The sequence below is a fragment of the Dipodomys ordii genome, unplaced genomic scaffold (genome assembly GCF_000151885.1).
Source record: "Dipodomys ordii isolate 6190 unplaced genomic scaffold, Dord_2.0 Scaffold1, whole genome shotgun sequence".
NCBI classification, from domain to species: domain Eukaryota; kingdom Metazoa; phylum Chordata; class Mammalia; order Rodentia; family Heteromyidae; genus Dipodomys; species Dipodomys ordii.
Window position 1 is genome coordinate 27,231,644 of NW_012267217.1, and position 17,025 is coordinate 27,248,668.

Genomic DNA, 17,025 nt, shown 5'->3' on the forward strand with positions numbered 1-17,025 from the left:
AACAAAACAAGAATATCAACATCTATAATCTGATTTTACTTCAAAACTTTTCATCTATTCAAGTAAACCTTAAAGACCTGTTTTGCGGGGATTTTGTTTTGTTTTGTTTTTGGTCAGTAATGGGGCTCTAACTCTGGGCCTGGGCACTGTCCCAGAGGTCTTCAGCTCAAGATGAGGACTCTACCACTTGAGCCACAGCGCCACTTCTGGTTTTCTGGTAGTTTACTGGAGATAAGTCTCACTGACTTTCCTGCCTGGGTTGGCTTTGAACCACAATCTTCAGATCTCAGCCTCCTGAGTAGCGAGGATTACTGGTGGGAGCCACCGGTGTCCAGCTTGCAAACAGTTTGCCTGCCTCAACAAGACCAATATTCAAGGGACCTAACAGCTTCTCAGACCACCAGTGAGGACAGCTCTTATACTCTGCATATGTGACCTTGGGTCACAACAGGACACTGAGAAAGCACGCACTACACGGTCCACACACTGCCCACACCTGCTCCTTGTCTTGGAGCCTTTCACTCTCCTCACCCCTATCCATCTGCTAGTTGGGCTGAAAATACCTACTTTCTGCTCTTCTACACTCTTTCCCTGCCCAACTCAGCATAGACAATTTAGAAACCCAAAGCTCTTCTCTGTCTCTTGATTTTTTTAAAATTATCTGTAAGCATGTTGTACAAAGGAGTTGCCATTTTAAAAGGCCATTTATGAATGTCACTCTTCATTCTCAGACACCCCTTCCCTACACACCCCTACCCTCAATCTTCTTAATTTTGTAAGATATACATTGGATTCTTGACTGTATTCTCCCCCCTCTTTATTCATCTACCCTTTTCTCCTTGCTCCCACCCCTTTCAAGCATCTCTTCTTGGTGTTTTATTTTGCTGGACCTTCTAAGAAATTACACTATTTGAGTTCTCCCTTTAACCTACCATATTTCAGTGAATATGTTTGTTTATACTTTCATTCTTCCAACGTATTTACTTATGAGTTCATAAGCTAAATCTACTTTCAAATGTAAGGGAAAACATGCATCCACTGTCTTTTGGGGCCTGATTTATAGGATGGAGTGGAAGAAAGATTAGGGGTCCTGGGCACAGGTAAAAACTTCCCGAGTAACGATCCAGAAGCACAGTAAATCAAGAAAGACTTGATAAATGAGACTGCATCAAACTAAAAAGTTTGTGGATGACAAAGGACATAGCCACCCCGCTGAGGGGACAACATACAGAATGAGATTTTTACCAACTACATATCAGACAGTGCCTATCATACAGAATATACAGAAAAATTAAAAAGTTAAATTCTCAAAATACTAACAATTCAGTTTTGTTAAAGTGGGGTAATGAACTAAAGAGAAGCTCCTCAGAAAAAGTAAAAATGGCCATTAAACACACAAAGAAATGCTTAACATCCCTGGCCATAAAACATGCGAATCAAAACAATATTGAGATTCCATCTCACCCTGGTTAGAATCACCATTATCAAGAAAACAAATGATATCAGATGCTGTCAAGAATGCAGCCAAAAGGGAACCTTAATATACTGTTGGTGGGAATATAAACTAGCCTGTTGACTTTCTAGCTTACTCATCAAGAGAAAACTAAGCCAAGATTACTTCAGTAACTTCCCTCATTTTTTCCCTTCTCCTACAGCACATAGAAATGCCCACAGCACATAGATGGTAAACCAAAGGCTCCACTACTTGCTCAGTATCCTCGTCCAGCAAGTATCCTTGCAATGCCCCATAGAATAACACACTGACTCACTGTCCTTCAGGCTTCAGCATCCCTTCAGAAATGCCAGCCTCTTCACAGCATACAACAAACATATCTTCTGTCTTCCAGGCCCTTTTCATCTTCCTCTCAGCTCCTGTAGATATACATGTGTCCCAAGTGACTACTTCCTAGTATGCCTGCTTGCATACAGGCACTCTGCATGCTTATGCCACATTCTTCTGGCTCATCTTTCTCCAGTGTACAGAATGCTATTCTTGTCCTTTTTCTAGCACTTGAAAAATCAGCTAATTCAACTGTAATAGCTGTAATGATGACTTTAGAGAAAGCCAATACTTTTATGAAAACATTAGTTTGACAAGGTTTTAAGTTTAAAGAAACAGGATCTGTCAAACCTAGGGTGACTGTTCACATTTACAAGAAACTGTAGACATTTTCAGGAAAGAGATCTGACTAGTAGTGTTTTCAATTTTAGTATCAAAATACTTCCCTAGCAAATAAAAAGCAAAGTCCTTAAAGGAGTCATAAAAACAGCAATTCTGAAAGGACATGGATCAGATTCTGGGATACTCTCCCGAGATTCCAGGACTGAAGGGAGCTGGTCCTACCTTGTTCATAGAGGATGAGCTAAATTGGCCTAGGTGAGTCCAGAGAAATAGAAGCAAACCAATGGGAGTGAGTACCAAGGCCACAAACACAGGTCCCACTAGGAAAGGCAGTCTGAGAATTGGTTTCCATTGCATGTAGTCATCTGAATGAGGTAATTAATCTGAGTGAGACCAGCTGTGTGAGTGGGTGGAACCAAGGTTAGACTGATTTGAAGGGCACCTCAGAAATGAGAAAATAAGATCAAGTGTAACAATTTACTGACGTTCTTGGGCTAGGAGAAAAGTGAATGAAAGTGGTAGGCACATCCAGAATTTGTAGGGCTGGAGAAAGACATAAAATATCTATAAACATAAAAATAAGTCGGGCACTGGTAGCTCACGCCTGTAATCCTAGCTACTCAGGAGGCTGAGATCTGAGGATCGCGGTTCAAAGCCAGCAGGAGCAGGAAAGTCCTTGAGACTCTCAGCTCCAATAAACCACTCAGAAAACCAGAAGCAGTGCTGTAGCTCAAGTGGTAAAGTGCTAGCCTTGAGCTGAAGAGCTGAGGAATAGCGCTCAGGCCCAGAGTTCAAGCCCCACGACCGACTAAATAAATAAAAGCTAGTACAGAAGGAACCAATGCAAAACTGATGCTGCTAACTTGGGAGTCTCTAGAGTAGACGTCTTGGCCCAGGTGGTCCCTGCAGCTCCCCAGGGCATATTGGGTAGAGGTCTGCTTCCTGAGCTCTTCCACCACCAGATCACAGATACCTGAAGGCATCATCATTCTTCTAGTAATGTCAGCAATAAACTGGAAAGAAAAATCACCACCACAAATAGTTCTCCAAAGTTCCATCTATCATACTATGCTTTGGTTGTCACTCAATGATTATGATGGGCATATCAATCTAGGTTGAAAATTATCATCCTTCAGAGTTTAGATTTTATCTTCCCATGTAAGAGTTTGTGTGGAGGAATTTGGTGTTAATTTAATGGGCTCGCCATTGCATGTGACCTTCTTCTTTGCACATTTCAATAGTATTTCTTGATTCTGTATATTCAGTGTCTTAACTGAAATGTCTAAGGGTATTTCTCTGATTTTGTTTTGTTGGGTAAGCCTCCTCTTCCAAGGTGACCTACTCTTTCAAGTTCTGCTTTTATTCTATTGAATAAAAGCCTTCAGATTCTCTCTTTTCCTTCTATCTTCATAATTCACAGTATCCCAAGAAACTTGCAAGTCTCATTTTAAATTGTTTTAGTGTTTTAATTTCTCTGCTTTGCCTCCAGTAATCTTACTCATTTTATTGTCGTTATGTTCCTCTTTCATATCCTGCAGTCTTTTTTATTTTATCCAGTTGTTTAAATTCTTTCAGCTCAGTGAGTTGTTTGTATGCTTTTTAAATTCCTTCAGCTGCTATATTTCTTGTCATTAATTTTATTAATCATTCATGTCATTTGGTGTTTGATTCACTGAACTTTCTTCTTCTTCACTATCATATGTCCTATATTGTGGAGTTGTTGGCTTTTTAGGGAGACTGATGCCTTGATTATACATGAAATTTGTGACTTTTTGCTGGGATTTATGCACCTAGGGCCTAGTGTTTAAGTAGATGTTTCAATCTCTTGCTTTTTAGATGGTTTTTCAGAGAGTACTTAAGATGGGGTAATGTCTGGATAGTAATGTATTTTCATGTTACTAGATTGAAGGAGTGTGATCTAGTAGTCATATAATCAATTTGAATGCTCAAGACACTATGTGTAGACTTCTCCACTCTGGATGAGAAACCTTGACTACAAAAGCTACTGAAGTTGTTAAATGACCACCTTATGTTTGCACCAATCTCTAATGAAGAAGACTAGTTACTGTTTCTGCATCTTTAGATGAATACAGAAGAAAAGATTTATCTTTATGATCTGAAAAGACCTTAGTTAACCAGAGTGGCAGTGGGAAGGAGATGGGGGGATAACACTATTAAATAACACAAAGTGTTACATAGGAAAAAAAGGGTGTCAGCTGAGTTTAACAGAAGAAGGGAATGAGCATGTAGAATGAAGTAGAAAAGGTTTGGTTAACATTGGGTTTAAGGAGGAAGGAGAAATGAACAAAACTAGACAGATAAGCACACATACACACACACACACACACACACAACAAAATAACAACAACAAAAAAAGATGTTCAGGCAATCTAGTTACCAGGTAGGTAAATAAGTATAGGTAATAAAGATTAGGGATGAGGAAACAGAGAAAGAACAAAATATGAAAAACAAAGCAGTTCTAGTTGTAGGTAGAAGGAAAATTTAAATGAAGGACTATAGGAAAGGGAAGAAAATATGATTTAAGATTGCATACTGAGGGGCTGGGAAGATGGCTCAGTGGTAGAGCGCTTGCCTTGCATGCCTGAGGCCCTGGGTTTGATTCCTCAGCATCACATAAAGCAAAATGAAAAAAGCCAGAAGTGGTGCTGTGGCTCAAGTGGTAGAGCGCTGCTAGCCTTGAGCTGAAGAGCTGAGTGACAGCACCCAGGCTCAGAGTTCAGGCCCCACGACCAGACCCCCCCCCCAAAAAAAAGATTGCATACTGAAAGGTATGTGGCTCCGATACAATGACTATACAGAAAAGGAAGGGAGCCCAATTAAAAAGTAAATGGAGGGGACACTAGTGATCTCACCTATAATCCTAGCTACTCAGGAAGTTGAGTTCTAAAATTTACACTTGAGAGCCAGCATGGAGAGACAAATCTACCAGACTTTTACCTCCAAATAATGAGCAAAAAGCCCAACGTGGAGCTATGGCTCAAGTTCTAGAGTGTCAAGCAAAAAAGCCAAGCCAAGCAAGAGTTCCCTAAGTAAAGCCTCAGTACTGGGAAGGAAAAAAAAAAAAAACTAAATAGGTGGAAGAGCAAAATTACCTATATTAGACATACAAAAAAAAACTCTAAACGAAAAATTAAAACCACCAAATCTAAGCAGAAACAAAGACATGACATCCAAAGTAAGATTTTTCTATTGTTCTCATCTGTCTGTCTATATATCTATTCACTTACCTAACTACCAATCATGTGCCTTTGTGGAGTTCAAGAGGCATGGGTTGGGGTAGGAAGGCTCTAACCCACACAACAAAAAGAAGAAAGAGTATTTAGCAAGTGTCAGGCACCAAATTTTATTGCTGCTCTGGCCTCAGGCCATCAGGCCATGCCTAAGAGAGCCCAAGCCTCTACCAGCTACCTCTAATGAAACCTGTCGGGTGTGTTGAGCTGTTTTCCTTTGAGGACTAGAGTGACTGCCACGCTCAGGGCTCTGCTGCTTGCCTCAGCAGAAAGTCCCAAGTCTCACAGCCCACCTCTCCAGGCATCTCCAGCAACTGCCTCCGGCATCTAAGCTGCCAGTGTGTATCCTCAGAGCTCAAACATCTCTGCAGGACCTTGCTGGACACTCTACCTCATCTCTACTTCTTTGTTTTGTGTTGCTTTGGCAGTAATGAGGTTTGAACTTAAGGTCTTGTGCTTGGTTGGGTTGCACCACTGAAGCCATGCCTCCAGGCCTGTTCCTATGCTAGTTATTTTGGAGTCTCACCAAATTTGATGACAGGACTGACCTTGAACACCGATCCTCGAGATCTCTACCTCTTGAGTAGCTAGGATTACAGGCTGGAGCCACTGGTGCTTGCCACCTCAACCACTGCCTGTGACAACTCACACTCAGATTCTATAGAGAGATGGGCAGACTCCTTGACCTGTGATTTTCCATATTCTCAGGTACTCTAAGAAACTTCCATCTCCATCAACAGGCACTTTCTCAAGTGGTATCTTATAATCCTTCTCTGAGGTAAGACTGCAAAACAATGCCTTTCTTTATCAAGCCTAGTCTTCAATCTCAGAGTAAGTGCTGTCTCAAAATTCTCTCAACTGTGATTATGATTTGTGGATGCTAGAATGGGCAGTCTGTCATCATGGTCATCTGTTCCACCTTATAATGAAAATTTCAGCTTCCACACCACCTCTGGAGAGCCTGGAATGGACTTGGAATTCCTTACTACTTTCCTGTGGTATTTCTCTGTGGTACTGCATGGATTCTGGTTCTCTTGCTCTCTTTTTCTATTCAGAATCTAGTTTGTTCTGTTATCAGAATCTTCCTCACAGTAAAAATGGTGGACACTTTTAGTTTACCATTTTGCCCCCAGCCCAGAATACTGTTATTCCATAAGAACTGGGTTTCTCCAAGTTCAAGTCTAGAGAATTGACGAGCCTGGCCTTAATTTTGCATCCTCAGACCTCTGCCCACACTTGTTACTCTCCATATCAAGCTTCAAGAGTCCTACCATACCCATTAGAAATGTAGCCTTCCTAGGAATTGCCTCTTAAGCAAAACCCCTTACCTCTCAATCTCCTTACTGAAGCCTGCCTTTCATGCCACACAGCCTCAGAGACAGAAACAAGTGTGTCCTAATGCTCTTACCTTCGCACCATGCCTGAGGTGCCTTGAATGCTGAAGCCAACTCTCACAGTCATTGGAACCTCTATGAGTCACAGGAAACTTTGAGAGATACTTTCAAGTGAATGAACTAAGGAACCAATGGAAGTCAATGTGTCAAAGCCCTTGAAAGGCTGTGATAGGTAATTTTCCTTCAGAAAATGTAATCAATACATAAATCACCATGTTTGGTACTAAGGATGTGTATTCTATTCCACTTTTTGTGTAATCTAATCAATACAACCGTGTATAAAATGTCTTGTACTTTCTATACATATGTGAAATTCAAAATATTTGAATTTTTCAGTCCAATTTTAAAGCTATGACTTTATGGGACTCTTGAAACTGAATCCCATCTCTGTTAGAAAATACAATCAAATGGTTTCTGTTTGATTAAATACTTACTTTGAATTTGGGGGTTATAACTAGAAATATAGCATAAGTACTGATTACATTCAGTATTAATTTTGAATGACATATGATAGCTTGTCAATCTAGCCAAAGGAAACATTTCATGAAACTGTTTCCTGGCTTCTTTCTGAGAGAAGGAATGGCAAATACTAGAAGTAAATTCCTCTATTTCAGTATTTAAAAACTTATAAATTTTATTTTTCAAATGTTAATTATTAATGCACTTCAATTTATGGATGAATAGTGAAAAATTTCTAAATTTTGTATATTGTTTATCCATTTTCATTTTTCCCATAGTTTCCTTATGTTTTCTAGCCCTCTTTGGTATTTTTGCTACTTTTCTTTTTTCATCTTCTCTTTGCATCTTCCTCTTTTCTGTGTATACAATGTATCTTTGACAGACTTTATTGCAGTTAATATTTTATATTTCAGTGAAGTACTAGGGCAAAATATCTAAAAACAGCACTGCTCAAAAACTCATAGATTCCAGGGGCTCCTGTTGTTAAGGATGGAAGGTGAGCCTTCCCATGTCCAACAACTGTATTTTCTGGCCCTAATGAATGCAGAATGTGTATTTTCTTCCTACTCAGGAAAATTTGAACTGCCCAAGTACAGGGGCAGACCAGTCTCCCTTTCCATAAAAGCTCCAGGGAAAAGACTAGTTTCTCTGAAAAATCAATCTATTAAAAAATGTCTAGCTCTTGACAATTTACAACAGGAGTTTCATGGGCTTAGGGAGAAGCAGTATCCTGACCCAAATAAACCCAAACTGCGTTACCATTCTTTCTTAAGTCTATACCATCTACACACAGTATTTTCCTTTTAAGCATTTTTAAAACTCTATCTCAATTTACTTTATGTTTACTTTCATTTTTAACTCAGATTCTAAATCCTGAGCTGATATTTGATCATATGCAAAGTAACCCTGAACAGTACAAAGTCTGAATGTTGTTCAAATTTCAGTGAATATAAAAATCACTTGGAAAACTTGTTTAAAACACACAGGTGCTGTACACACAAATTCCTGGTCTTCATAGACAAAAATTTAAGTTCCAGAATAGAGCATGGACTGGGACCCATAGTTTTGCAATACTATGTCCTCTGAGGTTCACTGGCCACAAACAATACTTTTAAGTGGCACAATTCCAAGACATTTATCCCTAACTAACTGTGACAGGCTGATGGGAAAGAACATTTTATGTAATTCCTGGTATGAATTACTAACTATTCTAGATGTAAATTAAGGACTGGCTGGGTGTCAGTGACTCATGCCTGTAATCCTCTTAAGGCTGAAATCTGAGGATAATGGTTCAAAGCCAGCCTGGGTAGGAAAGTCTGTGAGACTCTTATCTCCAGTTAATCACAGAAAAAGCCTGAAGTAGTACTGTGGCTCAAGTGGTAGAGTGCTAGCCTTGGGCAGTGCCCAAGCCCAACAGCAGCAGCAGCAGGGGAGGGGGAGGGGGAGGAGAGAGGAAGAGGAGGAGGAGGAGGAGGAGGAAAGAAAAAAATTAAGGACTTAAATAAAATCCCGACACGCCATCCATTTTGTCTCCCACTCATAAAGTGATAAGGCAACAAGGGTAGGAGCCAGATGTTGAACATTTTTATTTTAGATCAAATATGCCTCTAAATAGCTGTGTGACCTGGAGCAAGTTATGGAGCCTCCATGTGTCTCCGTTATCTCATGTATAAAAAATAGAAATACATAAGTGGCACTGTGGCTCAAGTGGTAGAGCACTAGCCTTGAGCACAAAGAGGCTCAGAGACAGTACCCAGGCCCTGAGTTCAAGCCCAGGACCCACAAAAACAAAAAACCAAACATCTTGTTCTTTTGTTAGGTGCTGGTGGCTCACACCTATAATCCTAGCCAGGAGGCTAGGAATCTGAGATCTGAAGATTGTGGTTTCAAACCACAATGTGGTTTCTTGCCAACTTTCGCAAGAAAGTCTATGAGACATTGGTCTCCAATAAACAGAAAAAAAAATGGAAGTGGCACTGTGGCTCAAGTGGTTGAGTGCTAGCCTTGAACACAAAGAGGCTCAGGGACAGTGCCCAGGCCTTTAGTTCAAGCCCCAGGATGGGCAAAAAAAGAAGAAAGAAGAAAGGAGAAAGAAGAAGAAGAAGAAGAGAAAAGAAAAGAAAAGAGAAAAGAAAGAATGATTCCATATTCAGCATCACACGATTAGTGAGATGATCAACTCAGTTAATCTATGGAGTGTACTTAGACCAGTGTTTGCACTTATCCTGCATCAACTTAAATAAGCAGATGTTGCTGTTGTTTCTGTTGTCTACAGTGCTGAGGATAAAACCAAGAGCCTCCTGCATGCTAGGCAGGTACTGCAATACTGAGCTATATATACTTCAGTGTTCATTGTAATCAACCATTTTAGCAATAAAGTGAAAAGGCATGGAGAAGAGTGCTAATATCGCTCAAGAACAAGTGAACAAGTATATTCATTTTCTGTTTCTTTCTTTGCTTTTTTTCTTGCATTCATTTGTTCATTCATTCTTTCATTCATTCAACTAGAACTTCTTGTATACTGTCAGTGGGGCTTAAACTCAGGACCTCAAGTTCTTGCTTGGCTTTCTTGCCCAAGGTTGATGCTCTACCATTTGAACCATATCTCCACTTCCATTTTTTGCTGGTTAATTGGAAGTAAGAGTCTCATGGATTTTTCTACCCCAGTTGGCTTCAAACAGATCTTCAGATCTCAGCATCCTGGGTAGCTAGGAATATAGATATAAGTCACCAGTATCCAGATATCTTTCCTTTCTTGGTGACAAATTTTTGCCATTAGCAGAAGGACAGAGGAAAGAAAGCATGAAAATGGAGTCAATACTTTGTTCTTTAGCAGTTCCAGCTAAAGAATAGATGTGGCTATGATATCTCTAACCAATTACATAGCCATTTCATCTTAAACGCCACTATATGGAATGGTTCACCTACAATTAAAGACAAAGAACTTTAGCAGGAAACATATGAAAATCAGACTGAAAATAGAAAGTTAAAAAATACTGATGGATGTTGGTGGGTCATACTTATAATCCTAGCTAGTCAGGAAACAAATAGACTGGGAGATAAAGCTGGTCAAAAAGTTTACAAGACACTAATTCAACAAACAATTGAACATGGTGTTTCACACCTGTCAATGCTATGTAGGAATCATAAATAGGGGGATAATAATACAGGTTGGCATAGACAATAAGTGAGACCTATTTCAAAAATAACCAGATCAAAAAAGGCTAAAGCCATTGCTCAATTGATAGAGTACTCCCTGGCAAAACTAAGGCCCTGAGTTCAAATCCCAGAATTCCCCCCAAAAAGTTCCTAATATTTGAAAGAAAATTATATGACTAACAAGATGAAAATATGTGACTACATCAAGATACAACTATAGAAGAAAATATTAATGGGTATCAAGAATGTTTGTGAAGAAATTTTAATTATATAAAGAAATTGCTAAGTTTTTACATCTAGATTGATTCTATGCAAGAAATGCAGAGAAAAGATAATAAGCTTTAAGTTCAAATTTAGAGACCATAGTTCAGAAGTTTATTGTGTTGTTTCATTATGAATTGTGTTTTATGCTCAACACAAGTCATGAAACACTATGACCTGTCCCATAGGCTCACAGTCTACAAACCCCAAATTGAGATGGGACAGACAACAATCAGCTGAAAATTTGGTTCTCAGAGAGATGTGAATTCTTATTCCTTTGACCACTCTTATTCTTCCTGGGATCTTCCTTTTCCATTGATGTTCCTCTACTCTGTGTTTACCAGAAAAACTTATGTGGGAAAATATCAAGAAAACATTTCTTCCATATATGATGTAATAAGGAATATGGAGAACACTTTCAAAAACAAGCAGAACAATTTGAAAAAAATGGAGAAAAAAAGTACTGAGGTTGGAGTCGGGAGAAAACCAAGAGATCTCAACGTAACTGGAGAGGATCACCTAAATGTTTACCTTACTATTTTATGGATGTGGCTGGTGACTTTAAATTTAAAGAAAGAGGGGCTGGGAAGGTGGCTCAGTGGTAGAGTGATTGCTTTGCATGCATGAGGTCCTGGGTTCAATTCCCAAACACCACATAAGCAGAAAAAGCTGGAAGTGATGCTGTGGCTCAAGTGGTAGAGCATCAGCCTTGAGCTGAAGAGCTGAGGGACAGCGCCGAGGCCCAGACTTCAGGCATGACTGGCAAAAAATAAAATAAAATAAATAAAAAAATAAGGAAAGACTGAGATTTTATTAGAAAGACTAATACTTGAGCTCCTCAAATATTAAGGAAAATGAGAAGACACCTAAGGGATGCTGGGATTTATCCAGATTACAATGAGGCCAAGGATAAAATATTACACACAGAGAAGTGTTAAGAAGTTGGGAAAGACTGAGCACGAGTGGCTCATGCTTGTAATCCTAACTGCTCAGGAGGCTGAGATCTGAGGACAGTGGTACGAAGACAGCCCAGGCAGAAAAGTACCTGTAAGACTCTCCAATTAACCACTCAAAAACCACAAGTGGCACTGCGGCTTAAGTGTTAGAGAACTAGCCTTGAGCACTAAGAGGCTCAGGGACAGTGCCTAGGCCCTGAGTTCAAGTCCCTCAACCACCACCACCCCCAACAAAAAGAATTTGGGGAAGGTAAGTAAAACAACATTGGACAGTTTAAGTAAGTCAGTGGTAACTTAAGTTGAATTTACCAAACTAGTCTTAATAAGCCCATAGGGAATTATTTTTCATGAGTACAACAAAAAATGATATAGCTAAAGTTTTGGGGGAGAGAGGGTTCCTGACATAGCATTGTTCCTATAAATTTAGTTATTATTGCTTTTGTGTGTGTGTGTGTGAGGCTGTGAATGGAACACAGGCCTTGCATGTGCCAGGAAAGTGCTCTACCACTGAGCTCTATCCTCAGCCCTTTCCTGTGAGTTTCAAATATTCTTCTGACATGCACCTGACACTATCACCTCTACTCTTCCAATAAAAATGAGGCTTGCTAAGCTAACTTAATTTCTTTTTAATATATTTTCAGAAAACAACAACACTGTTTTCACCATAAAATTTTCCAAAGAACAAATTAATGTCAAAGGTTTCAGGTAAATAAGGAACAAAGGCTGACTAATAAATATATAAACATTTTGATGGAAGAGGAATTCACAGGTGGAGTAGTAACTAGAAAAGATATGTTATAGTTTCAGTGACATTAGTCTGTTCATAATATAGCCAGATTCATTAAGTCTAGCCCGACACTGTGGCTCACACCTGTAATCCTATCTACTAAGGAAGCTGAGATCTGAGGATCACAGTTTGAAGCCAGCATGGACAGGAAAGTTTATGAAACTTTTATCTCCAATTAACCACCAAAAGCCGGAAGTGGAGTTGTAGCTCACAGTGGTTGAGCAATAGTCTTGAGCACAAAAATTCAGGTACAATGCTCAGACCCTGAGTTCAAGTCCCAGGATCAGCAACCACACAGACAGACAGACAGACAGACAGACACACACACACACACGAGATGAACACACACACACACGAGATGAACACACACACACACGAGATGAACACACACACACACACACACACGAGATGAACAAATACAGAGGCTATATAAAAGAAGGAAAATAGGCTGGGAAGGTGACTCAGTGGTAACTCTACCTCTTGCCTTGCATGCATGAGGCCCTGGGTTTGATTCCTCAGCACCACATAAGCAGAAAAAGCCAGAAGTGGTGCTCAAGTGGTAGGGTGCTAGCCTTGAGCTGAAGGGCTGAGGGACAGTGCCCAGGCCCAGAGTTCAGGTCCCACAACCGACAAAAAAAAAAAAAAGGAGAAGAAAAGAAAGAGAAAAAGGGAAGGTATCGGCAGCAAATGGAAAGGTGAATAACAGAATTTTAAAGATTAAACTGAGAGAATATAGATAGAGCTGGTAGCTCAGGTCTGTAATACTAGGCACTCAAAAGGGTGAAATCTGAGGATTTTGGTTCAAATCTAGCCTAGGCACAAATCTGAAAGATACTCATCTCTAATTAACCAACAAAAACCTGGAAGTGGGAGTGTGGCTCAAGTGACAGGGGACCAGCCTTGAGTGAAAATGCCAAGGGACAAGTGCTCAGGCCCTTAGTTCAAGCCCCAGTACTGGCACAAAACAATAAATAAATAGTACATGAATTAATTACATAAAATGAGCAAATATCAGTAAGGATACAACTATAAAGATGACAATGGTAAACTATAAAATAATGTAAAAAGTAACTTTCTATTTAGAGAGGATATCTTCAAAGTTACCTCTCATATTCATGTCCCAGCAATTCCCTGGCATCAATGTTTCCTAAAGCTTACACTCAAGATTAAAATCCCTTATGAACTGGCTACAAAGTAATCCCAAGGGACTGAGAGATCATGTACAGCTGGAAAGGGATCAACACTAGAAGTCTACTCATCAGTGATGTTAAGGCACACACTTTAGGATCACTACTTGTAATTTACATAAGTAACTTAAACTCCTGATGCTCAAACTTGTGAACTAAAGAGAATCAGATTTTCACATGTATTCATGTTTTTATATTAAGAAACTTCATATGATAATGGAATGAGTCCAGATATATATATATATGTGTGTGTATATATATATATATATACTTCTTTTTTATACTTATTAATGAAACATATTCAATCATGATTATGATGACAATTATAATCACTTGTAATTCCATTTGTACCAGTTAGTTATCTGGTGTATCATATTAAGTTGGCCATTACAATTCTCTACTCTAGCTTAGCATTTTATTTATTTTTTTGTTATTAAAGAAGCAACTTTATTGAGAAGGTTCCTACACTGACCTAGCTTAGCATTTTAATACCAACTTGATATTTTAAAAGACTTTTAGGGTAAAATAGCTTGCTCATAATCCTTTTACAACTAGATACTTGTAAGAGAATGATCAGTGCCAGGTGCTGGTAGCTCACACTTGTAATCCTAACTACTCAAGGGCTGAGATATGAGGATTGTGATTTAAACGCTGCCCAGGCAAAGAAATCCCCATGAGACTCTTATTATTAACCACTCAAAAACCGGAAGTGACACTGTGGCTCAAAGTGGTAGAATGCTAGTCTTGAGCTAAAGAGCTCAAGGACAGCACCCAGGTCCTGAGTTCAAGCTCTATAACTGACAAACAACAACAAAAAAAACACAAGAGAATAATCAGATCCATCTTAAAGACAAAAGAACCAACCATAATTTGAAAGCAAATGGGATTCAGATTTTCTCTGTATTCAAGATAATTTTTAAGAAGTCATTTGTCTCTATTTTCATAAGAAAGCAAATTAGTTCCTCACTCGAGTTTTCTTTCAGTCCTTCTCTTTGCCTTTTTCCCTACCCTGCTTTTCTCTCTCACTGGCAGAGATTGAACTCATGGTCTTGTACATGCTGGGCAAGTACTCTTTCATATTATGAAAAAATTATATTTGTCTGTTCATGGCTATATACCAAATATTGTACAGAAACTACTGAATTTCCTCCCACTAGAAAGCTGCTCCGTCAGAATTTTTTCCTAATACTAGAATTTTAGCTATCCTTCTTATTATGCCTAAACAGAACAAAATGTACTCTCCTTTCTAATACAAGTTCCTAACATCACGTATCTGAGCTACAGTAGGCTGACATTTTGAAAATTAACAGACAAGAGTTTTTGGCCCATACGATATACCTGTTCCTTTATTTCTTTCATTTTTTCCAACTTCTTGAGTTTTGTGGCATATTCTTGAACCTCTTTTAATCCAATATCTGTGCAGAGACGAACCAAGAAACGCAGACCTAAATTATGAAAAATATATTTAGGAAAGAATGCTTCCCAGTGGTGAAAGTCCAACAAATCACTGACCTTGGCATTTAGAATAGAGATAGGGATGATACTCACAAAAACTGTTTATCTTTCTTCTAAAAATTATTCACAATCCTGGGAGGTTTAACAGACTCTCTCCACAAAATCTTCAGGATATGCCATCGTTATTCATTTTGCTGAACATGATTTTTCCAAATATCTGTGTGCCTCTCTAGTTCCTTGGGATAAACTACTCAACAGTGGAGTCCCTAGATCCCAACTTTATGATTATTTTGAAGTTCCTGATATATTTTCTAACTCTGTCATCCACAGATTCTGGATTAGCATCTACTCCCAGGGAAGTTTAGGAAAAAATATTGTTCTTTATTTTCCATTAGAATCAATGCTTATCATAATGAAGCCCCTCTGTATAATTAAGTTATGCTTATAAAAAAAAAAAAAAGCTTTAGCCAGGCGCCAGTGGCTCACGCCTGTAACCTAGCTACTCAGGAAGCTGAGATCTGAGAATTATGGTTCAAAGCCAGCCCAGGCAGGAAAGTCCATGAGACTCTTACCTCCAATAAATCATTCAGAAAACTGGAAGTGGCACTGTGGCTCAAGTGGTAGAGCGCTAGCCTTGAGCTGAAGAGCTGAGGGACAGTGCCCAGGCCCAGAGTTCAAGCCCCATGACCAACAACAACAAAAAAAATTGTTTCACCTTCACTGGTATTTAGTGCTTGCTGTTTAGTGTTGCTGATAAATGACTTGTCTTTCTAGTATTTTGTCCCATTCTAGAATTTTTTTAAATCTTTTATTCTTTTCTTTGACATTGTTCTGTTGACTCGTTGGCAATATTTATCATTCTTAGGTTGACTCTTGTACTGTTTATCTATCAAACTCTAATTTTTCCAACTATGAATTTGATCTCCTGTTCTTTACTATCCTTAAATAAAATTTTAATTGCTACACATTTTTAGCTCTCCTAAATCCTTTTTATATATTAATATCAGTTCTTTTCCTTTCTTAATCTAGTGATGCTCTGCAACACCTTACATTGTTACTCTTTTGTTCAAAGTCCTCTAACAGCTTACCATCTCCCTAAAAATACACCAGATAGCGCTGATCTAAGATACATACAACCAGCCACTCCTCAATGAGTTAGCCCCTACCATTAAGCAGTCCACAGTATGATATGAATTTCGCTATTGTATATTTTCTTTTAACCTGTATTTGTTGTTTCTTTAAGCTATACAAACCTGCTGTATAACAAGAAAGGAAATTAATTTCTCTACAAAGTTAGCTTGACATCTGACCAGTTAAACATCAAGACAACACATTTTATTTTGTATTGGATGGTGGAATTGGAGTTTGAACGTAAGCCCTGAAATTTGCCAGGCAGGTGCTCTACCACTTGAGCTATACCACCAGTCTTTTATCTCTTTAGTTAGTTTTCAGATAGGTTCTCACTTTTTGTCCACCAGGCTAGTCTTGGAGTAGGTAGCCAGGGATCATAAGCATAAGCCAATACTGCTGACTTAGTTGTTGAGATGGATCTTGCTAACTTTTTCCCTGGACTGGTCTCAAACTGCAGTTCTCCTGATCTCTGTCTCCTGAGTGACTAGAATTGTGTGAGCCACTACCTTTGGCCCAATGTCTTGAAATTAAAGTAACATTTAAAAAGTCATCTGTTATCAATATGGGATGTTTTCATAATCCTTTTTTTAAACCTCATAAAGCTATATACTAAGTTGCACGGTTAAAATATTTTCCTATAAAACACTAGTAACTTTGAAAAATTAATAAGATAAACATTTTCAAAAATTTCATAAACTCTTAAGCCTAGACTGGTTTACTAGTGAAGACAATCAGCATTATGTTTAACCTTATTTAACAAAATTCTGTAAAATGCATTTATATAATCAAATTGTCTAGTACTACAAAACATTTTAACATATGTATCACAGATAGCGGCTGAATTTATATATAGGAGGATGATA

General features: G+C 38.7%; 1 protein-coding gene across 4 annotated transcripts in view; it reads right to left on the reverse strand.

Moving 5' to 3' along the window:
- Window positions 1-17,025, reverse strand: part of Ift88 (intraflagellar transport 88) — a 125,052-nt gene that overhangs the window by 18,270 nt on the left and 89,757 nt on the right. For all 4 annotated transcript variants that reach the window (XM_013011802.1, XM_013011807.1, XM_013011794.1 and 1 more), the window contains one exon: window positions 14,915-15,021. In XM_013011802.1, the coding sequence (XP_012867256.1) occupies window positions 14,915-15,021 (107 nt within the window). The remainder of the gene's footprint in view (window positions 1-14,914; window positions 15,022-17,025) is intronic.